General features: G+C 39.9%; 2 protein-coding genes across 3 annotated transcripts; one reads left to right on the plus strand and one right to left on the minus strand.

Moving 5' to 3' along the window:
- Positions 1-168: 168 nt before the first annotated feature.
- On the plus strand, positions 169-4,187 carry LOC146496199 (protein yippee-like 5). The gene is made up of 3 exons (XM_085143456.1): positions 169-339; positions 1,793-1,964; positions 2,071-4,187. The coding sequence occupies exons 2-3, from the start codon at positions 1,824-1,826 to the stop codon at positions 2,293-2,295; spliced, it is 366 nt and encodes a 121-aa protein (XP_084999582.1). The 5' UTR covers positions 169-339; positions 1,793-1,823; the 3' UTR covers positions 2,296-4,187.
- Positions 3,439-23,539, minus strand: lclat1 (lysocardiolipin acyltransferase 1). 2 transcript variants are annotated; one of them, XM_085143445.1, is made up of 7 exons: positions 23,176-23,539; positions 20,878-20,970; positions 12,242-12,409; positions 11,484-11,682; positions 11,079-11,225; positions 9,629-9,745; positions 3,439-8,680 (listed from the first exon to the last, which is right to left on the minus strand). In XM_085143445.1, the coding sequence occupies exons 3-7, from the start codon at positions 12,407-12,409 to the stop codon at positions 8,154-8,156; spliced, it is 1,158 nt and encodes a 385-aa protein (XP_084999571.1). In that variant the 5' UTR covers positions 20,878-20,970; positions 23,176-23,539; the 3' UTR covers positions 3,439-8,153. The 2 variants fall into 2 exon arrangements, with proteins under 2 accessions (XP_084999571.1, XP_084999570.1); XM_085143444.1 differs by lacking the exon at positions 20,878-20,970.
- Positions 23,540-23,608: the final 69 nt, after the last annotated feature.

Below are 23,608 nucleotides of genomic sequence, written 5' to 3' on the forward strand. Positions count from 1 at the left end.
ATTGTGTTTTCGTTTTTTTTTTTTTTTTAAATAAGCTTCAGTATTATTTTTAACGATTTTAATGGGAGCATATTTTTCAGAAGTTGAGGATAGATATTACATGCTGACACCTGGCGGAAAACCCGTATGTCGCTGCTGCAGAGGGAGCTACGTCACAAACCGGATGTTGATACTAGTTTGGAGCTCAGCTCAGAGGACAGGAACAGCTGAAAAAGAAAAACAAAGCCACGACGACGACGACGGTATAAACAGCAGATGTGCGACTGAAATTTACTTTAAAAAGTCGGTGACACCATCGCTGGGCACAACATTTTATGTCACCAGACCGAATTTGAAAAGGTAGGCAGCCGTCATTTGGAGTTTAGTAGAATTATCTGTTTTGTGGTCGCTTGTTGACTCTGTTAGCTGAACGGCTAACCTGGCGTTAGCTTCCATTCACACGCTGGCTCGGTGCATTTTTACGAAACCAGTCGGTTAGGTTATCTAAAATCCCAATGAAAATCCTCTGAAGTATTCTCTTTAGGTAGCTGGGAAAATCTCTGCTTCGTTTGTTTTCCATTATTCATAATTGCATCGACACCATGCAAAGCCCAGCTGCCATCTACAGTCAGTATTACTCATAACAAGGCATCCAGGAACAAGAAGTACTTCTGTGGTTGTAACGACTAAAATGTTGAAACAGGGAGAAACTGTGCCAAGGCGACTGGAGTGCTCTTTGTTAAGATTATTTACACCTTAGTTTCCACATGTTCCACTGACAAACAAACAAAAGAAACCAAATTTTATACAAAATAATGGGAATTGATGAGCATTTTTCAGAGGGCTGGGGTGATGTGGCACTGATCCCTGTTCTTACAAAGCCTGACCTGAGATGAGAATGGAAAAGACTAATGAAAAATTAATGAAATGAAAATGTTTTTATCCTATTATAGGATTTTTTTTTAAACATAGACGGATATATTAAGCTCCTGTAAGCAGTTCTATAAAGGACAGTATTTTTGATAATAAATTAGAAAAATGGGAAAAGGCAGCTGTTTGTAATCAAAGTAACAATAAGCAAGTTGAAAAAGCCATTTGATTCTATTTTTTGTGGCTTTTTGTCTCTTTGCTCCTTCTTTTAGTTTATCTCGATTATTATTATTATTATTATTAAGGATTATATTTGTGTTTTAAGGGAACTGAGAAAACAGTACTTTTTCTCAGTATCAGTAGAAACATTCATGTTTTTACTGATACTCTTTCAGTGGCTGTGCTATCAATTTTACCAAAGTATTGTATTATGTGTACAATTCAAAACATAGTTTTGTGCATTCATCTTCCCCAGTCCATATAGAGAGAATGCATAATAGATTTTTGAGATAATAACAGAAACTGTTTTTTTTGTTTGTTTGTTTTAATCATGCCATAATCATGCCTAAATTATGCTTATGCTTATTGGATACAATTATTTTGGATATTTCAAGCATCTTTCTTTCTTTCTTAACTTGTAAAACAGCTATGATAAGTGAGTGACTGAGCTCAGATAGTTTTCCACATATTAAAATTTTAAAATGGTTCCTAAAAAACAAATCTTAAAAAAATTGTATTCAACTTGTATTGTTAATGATTGATTAACAAACAATTGTGTGTTGTGGAACATGCCAGAAAAAAGTTTGAGACTGATATGCATTATTACTTTGGCCAGCTCAAGGGTATTATTTTATAAGGGGTCACTTTCTTCATACTGTTTACAATCAGTCCAGAATACAGTCTTAGAATACATAGCGTACTATTTAATTTTCTCATGTTTTAGCCTTAATTTAGTCAATCCCGGTGATCAGACAATGGGGCGCATCTTCTTGGACCACATCGGCGGAACGCGTCTCTTCTCTTGTGCCAACTGTGACACAATCCTGACTAATAGGTCTGAGCTAATCTCCACACGATTCACAGGAGCCACAGGCAGAGCTTTCCTCTTCAATAAGGTACAGTGAAATTAGCCATGAACACACCATCTGTGACATGTTTCCCTAAACCAAATAAAATACAGGCATTCATTAGATATACTTTAACTTAAACTCCTCCCTATAGGTGGTGAACCTCCAGTACAGTGAGGTGCAGGACAGAGTGATGCTCACCGGCAGACACATGGTGAGGGACGTCAGCTGCAAGAACTGCAACAGCAAGCTGGGTTGGATCTATGAGTTTGCTACTGAGGACAGTCAGCGGTACAAGGAAGGCCGGGTCATCCTGGAGAGGGCACTGGTTAGGGAGAGTGAGGGCTTTGAAGAGCATGTCCCCTCAGATAACTCCTGAGTCCTTGAAGTGGTATTAGGTTGAGTGGGAAGGCTCAGTCCTGTGCCCTCCTTTCCTTCTCCTTTGCCCCCTTTGCCTCTGTGCTGCACACCACCACCTGCAGACTTAGTGGTCAGTGAAGTTCTGGCTTCACCCTCCCACACCCCTTCTTTCTCTGGCCAATGATCTTAGATCTTTGCTGACTAAAAGATTGGTGTGCTTGATCTATTCTTGCTGAATAGACTTCCCCAAAATATCTTTTGATTGATGTATCACAGGGCAGTCAATTGAAACAGCTGGAAATGCTCTTAGAGAGTTCGCTAAAGCATTTAAGCACTGTCTCACACACAGTTGTCATCACTGATCCACAAGGCATGTGCCACACTTTCATGGTAATTAAAATACATGCATGATAATACACAGATCAGTCACATTTTAAAGAATATTTGCTAGCTTTTTTATTTGTTTGTGTAACAGGAGCTAGTGGAGCTTAGTATGATCATTATCCAAGCATGGGCAAAGCGACCAGCCAGTGCTCCATACCGCTGTTAAATGAGCCAAACATACTGGTTTAGTGGTATTTGTGTTTCCGTATTGTGAATGTTGACCCAATGTATCTGTCACTGGTTGCACTGAAAGCATTCAATATCATGATAGTTGATTATGTGTCAGTTACCTTTTCTTCGCTTGCAGTGTAGTGGATGTAATTGTGTTCTCATCCCACTGATACAGTGAGGACTGCACAGATTGATGTCATATTTAAGTATTCATTGTTGTGCCTGAACAGTAGTTTTCTTTAGATTAGGCTCATTGTTTTAATGACATGACGTATTTCAGATGAACAGAGTAGACAACCTGTTTACTTCAGTTCCACCTGTGTTTAGCTTACCATGGATTCTGTGCCTCTGCGTGTGAAGAGCAGCATGCCACTTTAGTGACTTGTCAGGAGCATGTTCCTTTCAGCCGTTCGTCTTCAGTGTGAGACAGTGCGTCTGAAAAATGACGGAGACATTCTCTGACTGCGCGGCAGCTTAAAGGACAGGATTTTTAGAGAATAAGTCATATTTGAAAGTCGCTCAGTGATTGTGTGGGACAAGTGTACAGGTTTTGAAGGAATAACTAAAAACACAATGCAGTGGGCATTCATCAAACAGCATTTTCTTGAATCTAAAAATATGTTCAGTACTGTATTTGACCATCGTACATGTATTTAAACCCTTAAACACATCAATGCAAATGCTGCTGAGCTACTTTCAGGTTTGTGACACATCCTCTTTATAATCCTAGGCTTGGGGCATGTTTGGTCATAAGATGAATCGCTTCTTAGAACACAAAGCCAGGCAAGCTTTGAGTATTTATCTTCAAAGTCAAGCCCTTGCTGTTGGAGTAGGCCAGAGCCTGCATTTTATATTGTCAAACTGTAAAATAAAAATAGATAATTTACTTGACATTTGAGGTTAATTTGGGACTGGGTTGGAGCACAGCCATCCAGCCCTGATGTTACCTTATTTATGCTTTGGGCGTTACCAGAATGGTCCAGCCTTCACTAGTGACACTGTTAATGTTTTGCTTGTTTTTTGCAAGGTCATGCTTGACGGTGCAAGTTTTAATTTCCAGAAGACAAAAAAAATATCCAGGACACTGAAACCATTCATGTTCCAAAGTCAGTGCAGTGTACAGCTAGTGGCCACAATCGAATATCATCATTTTGTTGTTCACGTTCAGCATTTTATTGATAGCAATTGTTTTTACTTTATATTATCTGATTATTGTTTTATTGATCGATTATGTTTGTTATGACATATTTTCTTGTTTGGGGGATTAATATGATACTTGTTTTCCTCTATGGTTATGGCTAGATTTTCTCTGATGTGATTTCTAAATAAAGATGTAGTACCTGGGTTTAAACCTTATGACAGTATTCACTGAATATTCTAATGTATTAATGCTCTTAATAGAAGGCAGGTGTGGTTGTAGTTGCTATCAATTGGCAAAACCTTCTTACGTTAACATTTCTGAAAATGAAAGACACATTGGGGCATGAAAATACCAGGATTTGGTACGTGCCATCATGAGTAAAACCTAAGCATTTCTCCGCTAGGTGGCAGCAGAATACAGAGAACCAGGTTAAAGATGTTTTCCTTGGTAGGGTGATGCTGAATCCCTTGCCTGCCTCTGACGTAAACCTGCTTGGCAAGATCTGTAGAGCTTCACTGCAGTCTGGCAAGACATATTAGAGATGTTATTCCCTGAAGCAGATAAAAACAAATAAGAGAACTCAAAAATGATATATATTTGATTAGATGTCCGACAGTTGAAAATATTTACTTAACCGTTAGAGAAAATGTCATTTAAAAAGGAAATCAAGAATGGACCACATCGAAACAAGTCCCATTTTAATCCCAGCTATTCACCACTCAGTATGAATCGCCCACGATGTAAAATTTGACTGCATTTGCTTTACAAATAGGAAGTGACGACTAACTTCTGATCCACCCACTAATATTGCATCTCCGCTGTAGAGTTATTTATAGCTCAGCTCCTGTAGGAGGGCTTCTTTGTTGGTGTGTCTGTAATGGTCTGTGTCACTGTGGTGGAATCAACAACAGGTTTGCTTTTCTGCAGTCACTCCTGCAGGCACAATGCACTAAACCCAGCTCAAACAAATATTAATTAAGTTAGCTGAACACAATATACTCTTCTGGTCATGGCTATTTTCGTACCCATCGTAGTTGCTTGTTCTCCATTTTTTGATGGATGTGCGAGGCTTTATGGTTTCCACAGCTATTTACACCCATTTAAAAGCTGGATAGAACCAGAGACAAAAGTGACACTCCTAGCTCCAGAGAAGTCACGGTGCTACTTTATAATTCAGTAGTCTCTGACTTTGGCTGTGCCTATCCTCTGGATTGTCTGCCGCAGTCGTTATTGAAAAAGCTATCTGGCTAGATAAGGATAATTACACTGTCTTGATCCTATTAGCCTGCATGCAACTAGATAGTCTAGATGTGACAATCTTTATGTAAGATGGATGTATTTCTATTTGTACAAGTGCTCTAGGGGAGAAATTTGGGATACTGAGTTTCCTGAAAACTTTGACCCCAGGTGCCTCCTACATATCCATCAAAGTACTGTTCTAATAAAAGAGTCCGACTTTTGGAAGCTAATCTAATTGAGAGAAAAAAAAGGTAGATGATAGCCTATGCGAATCATCCATCTTCCTTCCACCCACTGTCAAACCCATCAGGGCAATTTTGAAGTTATATTCAGATACAGACAAAGATACATTCAGATGGAGAGATGGAAAAGCGAGGGGTGAGGGGGTGGGGCAAGAGAAAAAGTGGGTGGATAAATGCATCTGTAATTGTCCAATGACTCATCATCTGCGGACAGCTAATTTAATATGTCCTCACTTTTTGTCTTTAATTCGACTGGATGTGTCTGCTCGCTCTCCCGTGCCCACAGGAGAGCAGAGATGTATAATATAGAAATAAACTTTTCTTTCCAGCTCTCTCATCACACACACAAAAGGAGTGACATCATTCTGTCAGTGGGAGAAAATGGCATGCTTTCCACTGACATCACTCCACATACTGTTGCCAGGAGACAAGGGAGTCAACATTAGTTACTATGGCGACTGCACTTCACCTTCAAAGTTCCTGACCTTTTTGGTTGTCTATGGTAGACTAGAATGTGTGTGACATGTATATTTGTGACATGTATATCTGTGTGTGTGTGTGTTTTGTGTGTGCGCACAAAATACACGAGGCAGGATGGTCTTCCATCCTTAGTGTTGTGCAACATGAGCATTCAAGGTCTTGTTGAGTCATCCACTGCAATACCGTAGTTGTTACCGGACATGCAAGATTAAAGGACTGCAGTGGAAAAAAAAATGCAATGAATGAAACTGCCGATCACATGACACTGGGGCATCAAAAGCTCCGTTACTACTTAAGTTGGAGTCAACATTTCCTAAACTTAAAAAAAAAAATGACGGGAGACCTCAGTGAGTTGATACAGCATATTTATTTAGATATATATATCTCTTCATTTAAAAGACTGACTCATAACAGTGTCCACTGCGTTTACCTGAGGACAGTGATTTTTAAAGAGGTCCAGCATCGACAAGTAAATGTAAAAATGAGCAACACAAAACGGCACAGGTGAAAGAGACAGATTTCCAGCTGGTTTGGGAGTTTTAAGTGGTTTGAAAAAACAAAAAATTTATATAGTACCATATTTGGTAAACAAACATGCTGATGATCGAGTTGTTAACAAAACTATATCACAGTGACTAGAAACAGCCCCTTTGACATAAACTCGAGGAGCTTCGGATTTGCATAAACCAAACAAAACAAAAAAAGACCCCATTGTCGACTCTGTTGCGTGGCAGACAATTAGTACTTCAAAAGTGGATTGAAGTCGTCAGCTAGATCACACATTTCACAGTGTTACAGAAACTGATGTAGACCTCCAAACACAAAATGCTTCTTTACTCACTCAAGTAAAAATGTAATTGAGTTTGAACAGAGAGCAAAGGCAAAGAGAACAAGAGGTGAAACATGCGGCTGAAGAACTGCTTCAATCTTCTTTCAATTTCACTCCTTTTTTGGCACAACTGGAGTCGCTTTCTCAGCTGTCATTTGCTAATTGGGTTTAGCCAGCACATCAATGCCAGTCCTCTGGAGAGGGATACCAGCAGTGGTGGGCATTACAGGGCTTTTTTGGATTAGGTTGAGTTCAGGGCCAGTTTTCCACTCCAAGTCTGGTTCTCTGTGCCACCCTGCACATTGAGGGGTAACGTTGTCCCAACAGGACATTCTTCCACCCCAGCACTACACACATCCCGTCTCTACAAGGTGTCTCTTCATCCCCAGAAAGGGCACAAAGCCCATCTGCTTCTACAGTAAGCCAGACTTATCAGTCAGATCTTTAATTTTGATAATAATACAAGTGCTGCCTCAATATAGCTACAGGCAACCCTGCCACTGACATGTGGATCTACCGCTTCCTCACATGACAGACTACTTGCTTTTGATTGCTTTTTGTTTTTAAAGTTGACGTTTGCTTTTCTCACTGCTGGGTTTACATGGAAAAGCTGCATTGTCATATTGACTTGAGCAATTGAGACATATACAGTGAAACCACCATATAGGCTAAGGATCAAGGGCTAAAAGGGTAATTATACCCACTAAAAGTAAACAGTTTTACTCATGTGCCTTAATAACTCTCTGGGAATTACATCTGTCCTTTTTTTTTCCCCTTGCTGAACACTTCTAACAGAAGCTGATTGATTTAAACAATCCAGCTTATACTGCTAATATGAGTATTAGCAGAAGTCAAATCATCATACATACACGTTCTGTACTATGGCTCTGCTCCATTCATGTTTAAAAAAAATTATTACAGCATACAATAAAATACATTTCAAAAATATGAATATCTAACAAGTATGACAAATACCAACAGCAGTATTTTCTGACAAAGGTCCATACCGAGGTCCCAAATAACAAACCATGACAAACACCTACTATATGAAACTGATAAAAATGGACAGATGGCAAGCTAAATAACAGTGATTACACAAGAAAAGTCACAGAAAGGGCAAGTGATACATCATTTACGATGAATTCCCTAAACCCAACACAGTTTAATATGGTTAACATTCCTTCCCCCCTCCAAGAAAGCTAAGCTCTTTCCACTGAAGCCATGCATACCATCGTGGGTGCACTTATTTTTGTCTTTCTAAGGCATGGAGCACTAGGTTCCACCATGGGATCCTTTAGCTCACTGGACTGAACAAGTGTAGACAAATGAGTCCTCAGTCTTTGCTGAGTACAGGTGGTAACACGTCATTGTTCATTCGCAACTGTATTTCCTCACTTCATTTTTCCATCTAGCAATTTATTGTTCTCACTGACGTCAGCAGACATCGACTTCCAGTATCGATGGCAGGCCATCTCCAGCATCTCAAGCCCTCCAAAGCGCTTGTGTTGAGCTATGTACACTCCAACCATGATCAGGAAGTAAAGCCTGAAAGGAGCCCAGAGCCACAGGCCAGTGAAACACAGAGCAATGAAGCTGCTCCAATACAGCAGCGAGGCCACTTTGATCAGAGTAACTCGCAGCTCTGACTTACAGGGTGGTACACGTGCAACGCCATCCCTGTCAAAGGCGCGGGGCTGCCCTGAGTAAAAGTCCCGCAACCGGACCTCCTTCTCGGCCCAGCGCTCCCGACACCAAGATTCTAAGTCAGAGGAAGAGGTGGGAAGTGCCGACACTGGATAGCGCCGGACATGGAAATGGATCTCACGTGGGAAATGGCCGGATACGAGGTGGCGTTCTGTCTGTGGGATGTTCTTAGGGTAGGCGACTGTAATGTCATGGACGGCATCCAAATTATCACCTAGGAAAAAAGTAAAAAATAAGTACAATTTAAAATGAATGGGAGAATAACACCACTTACTATTTTAAAAGGATAAAAGCAAATTCATTAGAACTGTGAAAAACTCAACTTCAGATCCAGAACCACAAACAGTAAATCTTTTAGACATGAAGACAAGCCACTGCAGGGAGAATTATTATCTCTCTTACAAAACCACACTAGTTCACTGGCCCCGTTACTCAGACACCTCCAATTATCCAGTAACTCGCTGTTTTAAAACTACCGTCATCACTGATCTACAGTGCCCTTGTATACACAGGGGGAACAAAATAGGTTACCAAAAGCACAGGATGACACCCGCAAGCGCCTGCTCTCACAGTAAAAATAGAGCTTAGAGGGGCACAGTGGATATGGACAGGGAGAACATGATCAGCATGAGTATGTCAGTCAGTGGCATAAAGAAAGGGAGATGAAAATTGGCTTAGTCTGATGATATCACAGTGTTTCACAACACCTGCTTGGAGAGTCTGTGTCACTGCTGAGCATGCAGGGTCGGGGGGGGGGGGGGGGGGGGGGGGGTGAGACAGCAGGACCAGAGATGGTATTTAAGACCTTTGGAAGACTGCCAGGTTGAGCTCACACAGAAATATGAGAATATCGGGTAGCTGTAATGACTGCCATTGGGATGAAGCATATGTCTGAGACTTTGAAGAATAACAGGTATAATCCCTCCTTGTATGAACAGCATCAGTGGAATAAGTACAGTCATCGTAGCAGCGTGTCATTTTCAGTTGGTTTTAGAGATAAAATATTTCCGTCCTTGTGACAGGCTTTGTGTGCTGGTTATTTTCATGTGAACACATTACACTGTCTGGCTGCCAATTATCCTTAACGTGTCTATTACAAGTAAATCGGTCACGTGTTTAATGTAGATGATTTCAGAAGCTGTTAATGTCCTTCAAAGCTGACCTTTTCGTAGTCGGTCCACAATGAAGGTGAATCCTGTGGTGCGGGGATGAAGAACATACTCAAACTTCGGCAGGCTGTTCTGTGCAGCAAACGCGTCGCTCTTTGCCCTTGTATTTTCTGCAGAAGACACACACCATAAAACTTGAGTAAAAACTCTGTAGAAACATATCATGTTACTCATTCTCTCCAGGATAAATGTTTTTACTGGGATGCAATCAAGACTCAAGTTTGTATCATATGACTGTTTTAAGAAGAGTGCATAAACCTTTATGTAGGCACAAAAAATAAGGTAAATAAACCAAGAATTGTTTTAAGATGCTAGGAGTATTAGCTGTCTGTATTCAATTTGACTTTGTACTTTAAAATTATTAAACTTAGAGTACCTCTGCGATGAAATTTATACTGTCAGGCCAAAATACCATGGACAAGATTAACTGTTGCATATTAGATAGCCTTAATAATAACAACAGCCGAACTCATGGGGATACATAATCAAAAAATTCCAGTGTACCATTATAAAAATAGAAGTAACAATAACAACATGGGTTACGGGATATGATTAGATTCATTAATACACCCACTAAAGATAAACATTTATCCATTTATAAAAATCCATGGGGGGGTGAGGACATAAACACAGGAAAGGTGACTATTTATTAGCCAAACATTCCTCGGGAACTTGTTGCTGGAACATGTAAACTATATCATGACTCATAAGTTATATTATGCAACAAGAAGCAAATTCAGACAGAATACAACAGACAGCTCTGTTGATCACACCTGTTCTCTTATACAAAGCTATTTGTCATTCCTACACAGTCTCTTATTCATTTCAGTTTTAAAAGCTTTATTAAAAAGTTTGCTCTGACCTTGATCCTTTAGTCTGTATGCCTCTAGGATAAGCAGTGCGGGACTAATGAACTTCCACGTAAGAAGTCAACATACCGTGTATATATCCCCTTGTTTCTTGCGTCAAATCAAGCCTTGAAGTCTAAGAGGCTTACTTGCAAACACACTCGCAAGAGTGCAAACATAACACCCACTGTAAAGTAATACTTAGACCCTACTGGCTAATTATGATGTAACTACATTCAGCTCAACATGACATCATGATATGTAAATGGGAGTTAAGCTTCTCCCAGTAATGCTACTCAGGACTTTGACTGGCTCAAATGGGATCTGAAGGGCCTTTAGGCACAAGTGTCACTCTTGCTTAGACCGAGAGATCAGAGCATTCTTGCAGAAATGGCAGTGACAAGAGATTTAGATATGTCTTATCACTCTGAAATTGTGTTTGCATAACAGTGTCGAGCGCAAAGGCGTGCAACAGGTGGAGCGCTACGCTGAGCTCTGGAAGCCGACTGGTGGGTAACACATTTTGAGAGTAATAACTGAAATATGGACAGACTGCCCCATGAATGAATTAAACACTGCAAGGTTTACACTTCACCGGTCAGGTCGGTGCCTTCTGGGAAGAGCAGCAACTGCAAGGGCTCTCTGATGTCACAAAAGTAGTCCAGCATGTTCTCCAAATGCTTCTTGTCCTCCTCCCAACGACGCTGAATGAAGACAAAGCAGGCAACCTGCATTGCCCAACCTGCAAAGCAAATATTAAGTTGTCACATGTCTGCTTATCAAGGTAAACTGGCTAACATCTTAAAGTAGGAGCTGAACTTGTATAACACATTAGTGCTCTAACTTTACATCATACTGTTCCTCTTTTATATTTACATTCAGCCAAGTCAGTCTTAATGGTTTTATCTCCTCTTTCAGCATATATTACATTATAGTTTGTGTAAGTGTACACGAGTGTCTTTGTGTGTAGGAAAGGGCAGAGCACCCACTGTATACCCACCAAAGCCAGGAACAGCCTTAAGCGCAGCCTTGAGGCAGATCTTTTCCAGACGAAGGTAGCTGTACCTGAGCAGACAACACCAAAGGAACATCCAGTCCAGGCGGGTACGGTGGTTCATGATGATCACGCTCCGCTCTCCGGGAATGAAACCATCACCTGTTATCACCACCTTCACTCCAAATACTAGCTCCAGCAAGGACTAGAAAAGAGAGACAAGGATGGAGGGAGCATAAAAGAACCGAAAGGGAAGCGAGGGTGACAGATAGGAAGGTGGTCAAGAATGATGACAGAAAAATCATAGAAAGGGAGGAGGCGGAACTAGGAAGAGGTAAGGTAGGAAGAAAAACAGAAAAGAGAGCCGAAAGAATGAGAAGATAATAAGACATGGTACTGGTTGGATATTATTGCTCTTGTTCATGGTCATATAACCAATCACAGGTGATTTTACATGGCACCACCTTGTGTTTCATCTGATAACGAGCAGGTATGTTCGAAATATCACATTAATAGATAGAAATCAGAGTTCTGCAGTGTGCAAATTGTAGATCCTTTTCTAAGAAAATAAGTACGATCATCAATTGTTGCAGTCATGATACACAAGACCTTTGCCTTGTTCTCAGGCATAATTGGAATAAATGAAGTGTAGTTTTGACAAATTAAGAGAAAAGGCACATTTTCATCAGCCTAAGCACAGGTAACTTAAGACCATCTGTCGCACACAGAAGTAGGTTAAGAAAAGGGTAAGCTGGTGTACGCACCACAGGTAGGGTGAGCCAGGTAGCCACAATTCGATCAGTGAGCCAGCGGTACCAAGCAGGAGACAACAACATGAGGGGTAAAACTGGCCCCAGCATGAAGACGCTCCCGAAGAAACTACCCAAAAACAGGGTCACCACAAAGTACAGGCCCCGCACTGACACAGCCATCTGCAAGAGATGAACAAGACAAGATTAGCTGAGTACAAGTCCATACAGAATAAACATAACAGTTTTAAAGAAACACTGTTTTATTAAGTGGGTGGATGATGACAGTCACTGTATTCCAGACTTGGATCTCTGCTATGGAAAGAAGCTAAGAAGGAGAACATTGATAATATGAAACAAATGTGGTTTTTAGCAGTCTCGCCAGAGGCAAAGATTGCAGTTCTGTTGCTCTTTTAATATATTTGCCCACAAACAGTGGAAAATCCAGGGCAGACATTCCTAGGGTGGAATGTAAATGGGGGAACCTTTTGGTCTGTGGGTGACAGATTGTGGGTGCACAGTCACTAAATCACGTTTTGTTGTGGTTTTGGAATTATTCACTGAATGTACTGCTGGAGAAACTTTCTGTTATTCTTAATAAAATGGCTTTGTTGAATGAAGATCTTAAACTATCCCTCAAGTATAATCAGGAACAGAACAGAAGAATTAAAATATTGTAACAGGAACTTGGATGCAATCAATATGGCAATATATGGAGTGTTAAGCCACTGAAAGCAAAAAAGCCTGGAAAATGATACTCTTACATTGAAAGTCTCAACTGATTAGGAATGCTAGGTATGTTTTTACTGCATTGGGTGTGTGCTTTAGGATCACTGTCATGCTTTAATAATGAAGCTATGCTAGTCAGGTGCTTTCCAGATGGTACTGTATGATGGATGATGGAAAACCTGACAGTCCTTTTCAGTGTTCATAATCCTATCAGTTTTGTCAACATACCCAAATCATGACAGAGCCTCCACCATGTTTAACAGATGGCTGTAGCTGCTTGCTGTTGTATCTCTCTCCTCAACCTCCAAACTGATGACTATTTGAACGAAGGTGCTACAAGATCGATTGCCACTGATTTTTCCAGTGATTGCTAGTGATCTTTGGTTCAGTCCACTGAGACCATTTCTGATGGGGCAAACAGTGAATGGACTGGTTCATATATCGTACTTTTCTGCTCTTTTCTACTCTAGCACTCAAACGCTTTTATACACACGCCTATTCAATTCATACAAGCACTTTTTTTCTACAGCGATGTGCTTTTCTATCTAACATTCCTACTCCAAAGGGGCAATTTAGGGTTCCGCATCTTGCCCAAGCGTACTTAAGCCCCTTTCACATAGAAAGCAACATGTGCTGCGCTGACTGCTAGCTGGAGAAAATGGCCCAAAAATTGTGTTACACTCCACTTGTACGTCATTTTTTTTTGCACCTGCTCTACGTGTACTAGGATGCACAAGCTCCCTGTCATTTCAAAACACGTATCTCTCATCCATAAAGAATAACGCTCTGGCACTATCCCTACTAGTGAAGAGTGTGTATTTCCACAACACTGCTTTCCTTCCGAGGTCCCTATATGCATGTAAACCTGTGTCATAAAGTTCGTTGAACTTGAATATGCACAGAATTAACTCTTCCATGTTTGAACCACTAATCTTCTGATTAGTAGATTATCTGCTCTACCTCCTGAGCTACAGCCACCCTCAAAGTATCAACTGAAGAACCAAATGTATCTTTATCAGGTCTTTGCAGGATTCCTATTTCTTGAGAACATGATGTTCAGATACTGTTCCTTTGCTGAAGATCTGTTTTTTAGGCCTGTCACTTCTTCTGACCTCCACTGGCCCAGTTTCCTTAAATTTTTAAAAGACACGTTGCACATCATGTCGAGCTATGCCAAGTCTTCTGATAAAAGCTCTGTGAGAATCAACGTTTTGTGCAAAAATACTATTTTATGCCCTTCAAACTGTGTCTTTGACATTTTTCACAGATTCAACTAAAGAAATGTGAACAAATTCTCTATTCTTGGTCAAAGTGGGCCTGCAACAAGTGCAGATGTCCATAATTTGCAGTTGTGGTACTTCAGCATTTAGCTAGCTCTAAGAAGGAGGAGTGAGTATAAAGGGAATACCTTTTTTTACGTGGCCGGTAATTTCAAATGCAAAATTTCTATCAGCTTAACAAACATCAGCAAACACACAAACTTTCTGTGCAGTTTGTCACAATATGCCTTCTACCTAAAAGCTACAGCTGCTATATTTCACAGGGGAGAGAATGAGAACTAAAACCACTCGAGATAGAGAAAGACAGGACCGGAGAGGAAGAAGAGAGAATTAGATTTAAAGGTAATAACTGCTCATGATAGTTGATCAACTGGAACTTGAATACTGACATGCAAGTCCTGATTTTTTATGTCAGATGTTATCTGTATATGTGAAGCAATGATTTTTTATATTGTGAAGCGTTCTGCAAAACAAACTGAGGTATGCCAAGTTTGTGTTATTCAAAAGCAGCATGAAAATACTCTGCAGCTTAGTGCAGCATAAACAATTTAGATTTGCCGTACTGTGATGGATTTAAGCAAAGAACTGTGTGTGACTAGTGCACAGTGGCCATGGTGCTCAAGGTGAGAGTTAGGTTACATCAAGTGTACCACAGTTGAATTTGAAGTTAAGCTGATGAATCTTAGATTCGTTCACCCAATTCCACCTTCATACCAACCTTATACAGCCTAGTATAAAAACAACATGCACAATATACTGTCATCACAGAGGATGCCAAGACAACTCATGAGACATATGCTTATATCTTGTTGAATTCAGTTGTGCAATCCACAAGACGAGTAACTCAGAGTTGCAGTGGCCCAGATCACCTAATCATAGCTTACCATTAAGAGTTATTACTTCGTTCCCCACATTGAGCCACTACAACCGATTTTAGGGTTCCCCCACGCGTTGAATCCCACTTTAAACCCCTAACTGTATTCATTTTTCAATTTAAAGGTAAAGTCACCCTCTGTTCTGTAAGCAACACGAAAACAGAGGAATTTTTCTCCAATTGTTTGCTCATATTCTACATAACTGATTCAAACTGAGTGCATTCAGTAGAATCCTCCAGAGAGCTACTTTTTACTTTCTGCTTTGAGTATTTCAGAACTTATACCTTTTACTCGTTAAATAAGTACTTCAGCTTTTACTGGAGTATATTTTAATACTAATATCTGTATTTCCACATAAGTACAGAATGTCTGTACTTTTGCCACATCTGACTACTTTAGAAATTACAAGAAGGACTGGTTACTTGGAAACAAACTGTCAAGAAATGACAAGTGGCTGCAAATTCTCCACAATACTGTACATGTACTTCCATACTGGAAGAATGGATTCAGTATGGTGAAAGACTGGGACACAGAGACTTACTCATTTGTGTAATTTCCAGGTAGTGGTTATTATTCATGAGATATGCACATTTATGAAATGTGTTTTTATGAAACGGTAGTTAAAAAAAAAGCAAGACTAAAAACTTCACAATGGAAATGACAAAAACAACTACACCTTAAACTTCAGCTGTTATTGAACCTTTGAGTCACTGACTCTGCTACTTAGAGGCACTAAAAACATCACATGGTGATAAACTCACGGAAAAATTGGTTGAACCACACTTAAACTTTATTGTATTGTAAAGTTTTTCCTCTGCTTATCAGATTCAGGGTCTCAGGTGTAGGTGGGGTGAGGAGTGTGGGTAGAACCTATCCTAGTTACCATAAGACAAGAGGTGGGGTACACCATAGATAGCTCTCCAGTCTGCTGCATCATGGCTTCCAAAGAAAGACACACAATCATTCACCATTGTCTTTGGATTGTCAGGGGAAGTTGGAGTACCCGGTGAGAGCCCATGCAGGCACGAAGAGAACATTTGTAGGCCGCTAATGAACCTTTGACCCACTAACCCTGCTACCGAAAAGCATTAAAACATTACATGATAATGAACCAATGGAAAATTTGATAAACCACACTTCATTTTATTGTGTTAGGAAAATTATCCTTTGAAGTCATTATAAGCCCATGCACAAACTGTCATTCACATGGTTGCAAACAAAACTGAAACCTGATGCTGTATGTACTTTGTAATGGTGTCAAATCACAACAAAACGCTCAAGAACAATCGCATCACTCTAACAAAAGGTAAAAGGTACTTCATTCAGCCCTTGTCTTTTCAGAGATATGAGAGGTAAACATTTCAGCTTCCAATGGTAACTGAAAGTTGAATGTTAATTTGTGCTTTGCAAACTTTCACACAGGTGTTTTCACTTAGTTTGCCTGATTACACCCCTTCTCAAGATCAGATGCTAGACTGCCATCTTCCTCCCTCTCCTGTTCATTTTGTTCCACTTAATTTGTTGCACCTTCTTATTCTGCATTAATGGCACATCAGAAGTGGAAAGTTGGAAAATCTAATCAGGAATCTCATTGGATTTAACTGATTTATGTAATTTCTTGGCTGCCTCCTGGTTTGCTTTTTTGCCATTTTATGAATAACAACCCCCATCACTTAACTGAAGAAACAGATGAGCTAATAAGGCTTGTTTGTTTGATTTGTTTCCCTGGGGAGAGATAAGAGTGGATTCCCCGTGTCCACTGAATGCAGCATTAATACCAAGACTGGAGACCTCCATGTATTTCTTAGTATGGTTCCACCAAAGCATGGGAAAAGGCTGAATTAGCCTGAAAAATGTTAAACACCTGTTATTGCACAAGGCATTGACATAACAATTCAATATTTAGGAAAAAAAATCACCTTTCAAAAAAAACGACAAAGTGTAGACCAATGTCTTTTGATCAATCAAATACAAAAAGTTGGTTAATTTAAGATGAACTAAACGTGTCTTACAAAAGCTTCTAGGGTGATCTAGTCACACAGCCAGTGTGATCGCGATGAAAGCAAGCATTATACCAGTTTGCTGCTAAAAATAAATGTCATGACCAAGCTGGTACTATCCCTTCTGATACTAAACACAAAACAAGAGTTCATTATTGATCTGTCAGGCAGTCATAGTGAAGGAGCAACATTGTGTCATGCCAGTCCTTAAGTATACAGTTTACATATTGTTGTGACTTGTGAGGCTCATTCTCCTTATCTCGCAGACAGAGATGCAGAGATTACATTTACAAAACAGCTGGCCTGAAAAGAAATTCTACACAGTGATCTGAGGTCTCTGCATATTTTTTTTTCAGGAGATAAACAACAAGATAGCAAGCCTCAAAACAGTGTGCTTTCTATTTTTTCAGAGTAGCTGGCACTAGCTGTCTGCCTATTGTTTTGTTGTAAATGCATCAAAAAATGTAAAAAAAAACAAAACAAAAAAACCCAGCAAAGTAGAAGCTATACAATCTTGTACACAGTCTAGGGCTGTGCGATATGACCAAAATCTCATATCCCAATATAAGAAATTCTATCGTCCTGATAACGATATAAATCACAAAAATAACATTTTCTGTAAATTCTGTGAATCTCGGGCAGCTCGTCTTGCGGGAAGTGTTTCCAGCTGCGCGTCATGTGGCTGGAGTCGAATGTTTTAACCGATGCATGAAACGATACATTTTTAGACATAAGTTGTAAAGGCCGCCGTTTTCTTTGTATTTATTACACGGCGTGCTGCGGGAAAAAGCCTGTTCTAACGTTTGAGTCTAAGGTTTATTTTTTAGCACCTGGCGGCTCTTTTTTAATTCTCATCCGTAAATAATCTGCTCTTTCACGTGATTCAGTTTATTTTGAAAAGTCTCAACGGGATCTTGAGCTTTATTGTGAAAGGTTTATGTGGAACAAGCGGACACGCGATGCTGTTACCGTCGTTGTTGCTAACCACAACGCATAAAAACAGGCGCTTGTCCGTCCGTAGTGTGGTTATATTAAATATAAGAGAAAGAGAGAACTTTAAGAAATTAATATAGCCACTACAGTGACCATCAAAACGATGAAAAAATATTGCCGTAAACAGTTTATTTTGCGACACCACGAAACAAACGATAGCGTAAAATGAAACGATAGACGTTTTTATATCGTCATCCGATACATATCGTTATATCGAACAGCCCTAACACAGTCCATGCGTATCTTAACAGTAGGGCTGTGCAATTAATCAAATTTTAATCTCAATCATGATGCTGGCTTCTCACAATTAAAGGAACATGATTGAGTGCCACTGAAAATGTATGCTCTGCCAATAGAAAGTAAAAGCAAATCAAGTGGTCGCTAGATTAACATGCCTCCATGAGCCAATCACAGCTGTTCCCTGCACTGTGCAGCTTCAGGTTTCCTGGACTAGACGGGCTTAGTAAAAGTGCGTTAAAAGAGAGATACATAACCAAATTCAAATGTGTGGCACGGCAGGAGGTAAAGAGCTTTTCCCTTGAATTGAATCATCATTTACTGTTCGGAAATATTGCAAATTTAGGTCAAGTGATGTTAACCAGGAACAAATTATATGCAAAGAGTGCTGTCGAGTTGTGTCTGCACCGCAAAACCACACAGGTAACTTATTCAGCCACCTGAAAACAAAGCACAAACTGCAGGCAGGTCAAAAAAATCACAGTTCAGCTCGGACTTCCATAAAAGTGAGCAATGATGCAGTGAAATCACCAACGCAGTCGCATTTGGGCAAAGATGCAAGGGTCAACCAAACACGGAGCATAACGATCGCTTCAGGAAAAGGTTTAACATACAATTATTTTTCTAAAGTGGAAATACCAGTGCCGTATGTAAAACACTACTGGGGAAATAAACAGAGATCTCACAGCTGTCAAGCACTTTGCTATTAGTTTTATTCTGATCAGGTACAATGAATGAAGGGAAAGACTATTTTATGCACTTCACTTGGTGCAATTTTTAAAAAGATATATTTTTTCTTCTAACACGTGCTGAATTTGGGTATATAAGTAAAAGCTATTTTACTTTACTGAAAAAAAAGCTTTTGTGTCAATAAAAAAAAAGAAGACATTTATAATATTTATTCTGTAGACAAGAACTATCAGACTGCAAAGAAAATAACATAAACAAGTCTGACTAATTTAACGAAAGGAGTTAGAAATGTTTTTGTATTGCTGATCAGACGGAGCCTGTCATTTTCCACCACACCCCGAGGTTTTGGTGGAAAGCAATACAAGGTACAGTCACCTAGATACTGTGAGGTTATCTTTACTGATATCTGCATGATTTCAGACTGAGTCACTAGACAGAAATCTAACCAGAAAACATTCCAAGGGATCGCTTGTGATCATCTCCACGCAAGCCTTGCTCATCTCAAACAAGCCTATTGAAGTCGGGCAAGTTGAGACATTACACACTTTCCTGTATTAGTAGTTTTTAACCTACTAAAACTGCACGTAAGCAAGTACTTAAGTGTCAAATATTTTGATGTAATGCACCTTTGCATGCTTGGCAGCAAACCTGATTTGATGCTCGATGAGAAAAAGCCATGCCAAATGATTTGTGTACATTACAGAGAAGGGCGTGGAAACCCTTATAATCTGTAAGACTTACTAGTTTTAAAGTTAAGCCCTAAAGCTGGTCAATTACTATTAAGAAGATGAAGGTTTAAACGGAGCGGCACAGCAAGTCCCTTGCTGACGCTGGCATCTCTGAGCTCGTGCTACTGGGAGCAATTTTCTCCAGCAGGTGTTTTCCTCTCTTACGTGAACTTCAGCTCTCACCTTACACCTCAATTACTGTTATGACTGTACAGGCTTCTAGTTCAGACTACCTTCCCCAACACTTTCATCATCCTGCCCTTGTTGACACCTTCTGCGGCATCATGACACAGCAGGTCTCATGGCACCAACCAAAGTGGCAGAAGGTGCATTTAAGCAATCCAAGAGTGTTTGTGCATGATTATGTTGGCATTTAGGGTTTAAGGGTTGCTGGTTTTAACAACGGAAAATGTGAAGCATGAGAGGGCTGAGGACAACAAGCTTGCTCAGCACAATTGCCACAATTAGGCTACGTCCCTTTCCACTCACACACACGGACACACAAATGAAACACACACCCTTGGGTGGCTGCTGAAACAACTAGACAAGGCTATTCATACATGCAGTAAAAAGGCCTGACACACCTGGAGCCAGGGAATGTGAGAACTGGAGTGGAATTATGAAAAATTAAATTGTTATATAAACATGTTTTTCTTCGCTTGTCATATACACATGGGGCCTGGTAACACTATTTGTGCAAGGCATCCAGGGAAACTTGTTTTCATACTCCAGGGCCAGCATTGCTTGTGAGTTTGACTTATTCCCGTCTACTTGGTTGGTTTAACATTTATTTAATCACCATAGTAATGATCCTGAAATAATTTCCCCAAACACACACACACACAAAGCACAACATATCTCTTCAAGTTGAAATTCCTAGCATCGAGCTAAGACCAGACATCCCAACAGAGCAAAGCAGAGTGAACAGGTCAAGCATGTCGAGGCTAAACAATGAGCTTAAGTGGTGTGTGTTTGTGTTAAGAGACAGAGACAGAAAGAGGAGGAATGAAAGGGGTAATAGTAACAATTTAAGTGCAGGTCCTGATTTAGAAAACTCAATGAGTAACTTGCCAAGATTAAACATGTCAAGAAGTTAAGAAACTGATTTAATTTCTTTACCTTGCAATTTCAGAAACCAGTTTTCTAAGCGTTTCACTGACTTCTACTGAAATCCATTTGCATCATTGTGAAATTTGGACCAAAATATTCATTCTAAGGGCAGAAAAAGAAAGTAGCGAGGGAAGATAACAAACATAAAATCAATACACAGGATACATTTGTTGTATCAGAAATGTGACAAAAGCTCCTGGAAAAACACAATTGACTATAGAAGGCTTAATAGAGGAAGCTGGTGGCTGTTGTCAAAGAGGATGTGATGGAAAATCTGGTCTAAACTTTAGTGACAAAACCATTTTTTGTCAATCAACTTCCACATTCTTTGCAAGCATACTTCCTGCACGCAGGTGAGGAAGACATATTAAGTAGTCCTGCTCGCTTCTCTTTTTTTGTGCACACTTGGCTCCTGTCCTCCCCATCTTTCTTTGGCACCACATTTAAGAGGTGTGGCAAGCAGCTTGCAACATTATGCCACATTGTAAATTAATTAATTAATTGCACTATTTTGTACATGCAAAAAAAAACCAAAAAAAAACCCAACTGAAATAAATTAAAAATGCAAGGCTACAAAAGCGCTTACCAAACAGGTAATCAAAGAAAACAGAGTTGCTTCCACACAAACTAAACTATTCAGGCCGAAGTATAAATCTGTTTAATCACAACTCTGGCCGGAGCGGATTTGAGAGAAAGTTAGAAAGACGAGGCTGAGATGGTTTGGGCTTGTGCAGAGAAGGGATAGTGGATATATTGGACAAAGGACTTTGAATAAGGAGCTGCCTAAGTCTGGTCCCAAGAAAAATGTAGCCAGAATTAAGGAAAGTGTTTTTGTTGGTGAAGTGGAAAGTTGGAAAATCTAATCATCATTTCACCTGAAATCGGTGAAATGATGCTTGACAATGAGTTCAGAAGCCAAAATGGATCAGGCAGCATGGGAAGCCTTCGTGCAGGTTGTCCAGAATTTTCTTGGAAATCACAGAATTGTGCTCAGCTTATGGATAACATGCTAAAGGCATTTCAGCTAATGACTGCCGAACATCACTTTAGATGCACTTCTTACGTTCTCATCTCGACTTTTCCCCCCACCAAATCAGCGATGAGCATGGAAGAAAGATTTCATCAAGAATAAACTGATATCAGGGAAAATTCAATCCTAGCATAATGGGTGACTACTGTTGGTTCTTGCTAAGTCAAGCGCAAAAGCAAATGTATTAAACATTTTTTAACATGTTTAATTTTGAGCTAAATTGACAGGAATTTGCTTTAGCGTCTCTGTCTGGTGTTGTGTTCTGGTTTATTATCAGAATACACACATTAAAACTATTTTGTAGGGCAAATGCTTGAAATTCCAGATATTGTGTTGCTATATTGATATTCAAAAGTGATGTGTATCTCAAAAACCTGACGCAAGTTGGTTGTACTTCTGAAATCAGTGTAAAAAAAAAAAAAGAACAAAAAAAAAAAACCAGATAAAAAGCAGGTGTGAGGTGCCCAACAGCAAACAAAAAAAAGATTTTGCAGAGCAGTGTTATCAATAACTATAACAACAATCTCATGTTAAGCGAGTCTTTGTTTTAGATAAGGGGACAGCTCAATCGCCTCAGATAAAATCTATATGCTGGTTTGTTTTGAAATTATAGAAATTTATTAAACCCCTAAGGCTGCCTGAAAAGGGAACTGATATGCAGTTACTTTGGGTGCCTGTGTTTCCAAACTACGATATCTTTTAACTAATATCATCCAAGGTCAACTGACAGCAACTTACGCCACCTTTAAAGCAACAATAAAAGTAGCTAATAGGCCATATCGTACTATACTTTTTCCACTATCCCAGGGTGGGGCGAGTAAGGAAGGAGGACTTTAGCCAGAAAGAAAGCCCTGATTAGCCTAGATTTACGTTTAAGCTAAGAATTGTGCCATATTTTATCTGTAAATAATAATGCTGCTACGTAAATATTGACTAGCAGCAGCCTTTAATGCAAATAAACCACGAGGAGATACTGCAGAGTCAAATGGATTGGCTAATGGAGACGCTAATGTTTACATTCTGACAGTGTGTGCTCTATTACGGTGAACACATTATGAGGTAGGGGTAACCATACAAGCACCACTTTGCCTTAAGCTGATGTTTTCCACAAACTGCCTTTATAATCATTTGGCTACAGAACAGCTCATCTCCCAACGTACACGCTAACTGCTACATGTATTAAACGAGAAGCTACCTTAAGGTAAACTACTAGACTTTCAATTGTGATGGCTAATGCATCGAGTTTTGTGAAACACATACAATTTAAACATACCCACCTTTCGTGCTTATCCTTCACAATCAACGATCGGTGCGGGTGTGCTAGTCACGTTAGCTCCAGTAAGTCCAAACGCTGGGTTGCGACATACTAGCAGCTAGCTAACTAGCAAACATTAGCAAGAGGAGCTCCGGCAGAACACGAGAGCTGGCGCCGGTAGAACACCGGCTGAAACTGCCTCGCACCCGCTTTGTTTTGTGAAGTATTTGCTGCTCTAACTACGGAGCCGAGGCAGCTTCACTTTATACGAAAGCATTTACTTACTATTAAAACACAAACTTGCAGCATCAGCCTTAACGTTTAGCTAGCTGAAGCCGACCTCTCAACTTGTTACCTCTCACCTGTCTTTACAGACAGGAGTCGACAGGGGGTGCTGTTTGCACAGGATAGCTTCATTAAGGAAAATGACGGTCTCAAAACCGCAGACCTGTGCC

The sequence above is a fragment of the Neolamprologus multifasciatus genome, chromosome 19 (assembly GCF_963576455.1).
Source record: "Neolamprologus multifasciatus chromosome 19, fNeoMul1.2, whole genome shotgun sequence".
Classification (NCBI taxonomy): domain Eukaryota; kingdom Metazoa; phylum Chordata; class Actinopteri; order Cichliformes; family Cichlidae; genus Neolamprologus; species Neolamprologus multifasciatus.

Bases quoted from the DNA above. Each gene is read 5' to 3' on its own strand.
- LOC146496199 (XM_085143456.1), top strand. From the start codon at position 1,824: ATGGGGCGCATCTTCTTGGACCACATCGGCGGAACGCGTCTCTTCTCT. The intron at 1,965-2,070 runs GTACAGTGAAAT...TCCTCCCTATAG, and splicing joins GAGCTTTCCTCTTCAATAAG to GTGGTGAACCTCCAGTACAG.
- lclat1 (XM_085143444.1), bottom strand. From the start codon at position 12,409: ATGGCTGTGTCAGTGCGGGGCCTGTACTTTGTGGTGACCCTGTTTTTG. The intron at 11,226-11,483 runs GTGGGTATACAG...TTTGCTTTGCAG, and splicing joins TAAGGCTGTTCCTGGCTTTG to GTTGGGCAATGCAGGTTGCC. The intron at 8,681-9,628 runs GTCAGCTTTGAA...CTTTTTTCCTAG, and splicing joins TGTGGACCGACTACGAAAAG to GTGATAATTTGGATGCCGTC.